This window comes from Quercus suber, unplaced genomic scaffold, assembly GCF_002906115.3.
Source record: "Quercus suber isolate HL8 unplaced genomic scaffold, Cork oak 2.0 scaffold_259, whole genome shotgun sequence".
Classification (NCBI taxonomy): domain Eukaryota; kingdom Viridiplantae; phylum Streptophyta; class Magnoliopsida; order Fagales; family Fagaceae; genus Quercus; species Quercus suber.
Genome location: NW_027069715.1, coordinates 973,856 through 976,255, shown reverse-complemented (window position 1 = coordinate 976,255; position 2,400 = coordinate 973,856). Strand labels below are relative to the sequence as shown.

Genomic DNA, 2,400 nt, shown 5'->3' with positions numbered 1-2,400 from the left:
CAACCAATTAATAAATAAACGTGCTAAAAGTTGATAATCAACACAAACAACTTTTTTTTTTCATAGTTGAGTATACATGCTATTGACAGCAAGCACGACCTTCATAAGCTATCTATCCTAAATATAAATCCACTCAATTAAGGTAATCAATCAGCAATAATTTTATAGCATTTAATTCATATCTAACTCATAATGAATGCCAAATATATAAGAAGATCAAAACAGAAAATCATAAAAATAAGACTGAAAATAAAACGCACCTTGCCTGTTGTTGTTCCTATTACTTTCCCTTAGTAAGTAACTGCAAGGTCGGGTTTGTCTAGCAAAACTAGACTCTCAATGTAAGGATCAACAAAACTATACTTAGATCCAGTAATCCCAAGATCTTTAACCTCTTGGGTCTCAAGGTTCCGCGAGACGAGCCGTTTTTTATATGTTTCCAATATAGCCTCACCACTCTTTCTAAAAGCTTTTAGGCTAGGTATTTTCACTCTGTAAAAACCTGAATGTGGCCTTGGTATGTCCTGTGGGGGCGCTTGAGCATCCAAACTTATAATTTTGGTCCATGATGATGCATCCGCATAGTTTTTCAACACCCATATATCGAGAGTGTCAACAGAATACCCAGGTTCAATCACGGCAATGGAATCCCATATGCCAAAATAGATACCCACTTCCAATAGAACATATCGGAATGCTTAGGCAGTGGTATCTCGCGGAAGACCTCATCCTCCAAATCGAACACCAAAACAAAGTGGAGAAATCTGATTTCTGGAGTTGTCCTGTAACAAACCAAATGCAAAGCCCCATTGACAAAAGCCTGTAGGCGTAGGTAGACCAACATTGTATCACGAACAGCACATTTGGGACATTGAGCAGTAACCACTCTCCATTTCCCAGTGGCAAGTGAGTAGACCTCAACCTTGGGTGTAGATTTACCCTCTTCGAATTCGCCATCCTCAGGAGTGACAAATCTCACCACATTATAGTCATTGGTTTTGGAATCAAACCCAAACCCAACAGCCGCGGTGTAGGGACCGGTAGTCATGAAGGAGAAACTGGGGTAGGAAGTCGCACGTATTTTTTAACACAAGGGTTCCAGAGAATGAAATTATAAGCGTAAGTGTATAAATCATCAGACAGGCAAATCAAGCCATTACAAGTACCAACCACGCGGAATACTCCAGTAGCGCTTTCGCCGTGAAAAGGGAAGTCGTCAAAGCTGGTGTATTGGTCGAAATTGGTGTTGTCGTCCCAATGTAAAGCATAGACTTCTTTTACGTCTCCGATTCGGCTCCGTTTTTTGATTGCTTTGGCGAGAGGTTTAGGGCAGAGCCTGAAGAGAAGGAGGTTGTTGGAGAAGTGGTGGAGATGGTTGGAAATGAAGGTGGGGTTTTGGATGAGGGATTTCCATGTTTTGCAAACGGAGGTGAACTTGATGATGGATTTGACAGGTAGGCGTATGAGAATATGGGGTAGGAGTTCAGGAGGAAGAGAAGCCCACATTGCTTCTTCGATTAAGGATTTCGAAACTTCAGGTAAGTTGTCTGACATTGCTACTTCCTTCAAACAGAGAGAGAGAGACTCACTTTGAGACTGCAACAGGAGAGGAGAGGAGAGGAGAGAGAGTCGACCAGGTGGGTTGGATTTGATGTTAAACCCGAGGGCAGCGCAGCTAGCGAAAGCAAGAGACTCTGAGAAAGAAAACCAATAAAGAGTCGAGGGATAGATTCGTTTAATAAAAAAAAAAAAATCATCGCATATTAAATTGGAGTTCAAAGTCAAAACTACGTCGTGTGTGTATATATATATATATAAGTATCTTTTTGTTTTGTGAGAAACTATATAGTAAGTATCTAGTATCCAGAGAAAATAGAATATAGATTTTTTTTATTTTTTTATTTTTTGAGAAGATGGAGAATATAGAAATTGGTTATAAAAAAATAGAATATAGAAATTAAATATGTGCTATTGAATCGTTGCCTTATTGTAGATTTCAGTTAGCTCAACTGATAGTTTTTTATGGTTGAATAAGATATTTTAGATTCAATCTCCGTCTACATCAAAAACTGATTGGTGTTCTTGGTTTAATATAAAATGATATTTATAAAAAAAGATAAAAAAAATGGAATGGAAAAAAGAGAGAATATGGAATGGTAAAGCGTTATGATTTTCTAACTCAACTTGATTTCATTTATTGAGGAACTTGACTTTAGAGAATGGCAACTTATTACCAAGATTGGCAGTAAAAAGAGACAAGATTCAGGAAGACTAAAAAGGAGTGGATACGCTTTTGAAGCCATTAACAAGGAAGGAAACAAAATTTTCAAGGGAGGCAGCTTTGGCCTTGACAGGGCGGTGCTCTGACCACTCATGTCATGGCAGCCACAAAAATGCCTA

General features: G+C 38.5%; 1 protein-coding gene across 1 annotated transcript; it reads right to left on the bottom strand.

The window, feature by feature from the left end:
• Window positions 1-518: 518 nt before the first annotated feature.
• On the bottom strand, window positions 519-1,748 carry LOC111992232 (F-box protein At3g07870). The gene is given in 2 exon segments (XM_024024097.2): window positions 519-1,056; window positions 1,059-1,748. Coding segments are annotated over 2 exon segments (918 nt in total). The 5' UTR covers window positions 1,555-1,748; the 3' UTR covers window positions 519-634.
• Between the last annotated feature and the right edge of the window lie 652 nt (window positions 1,749-2,400).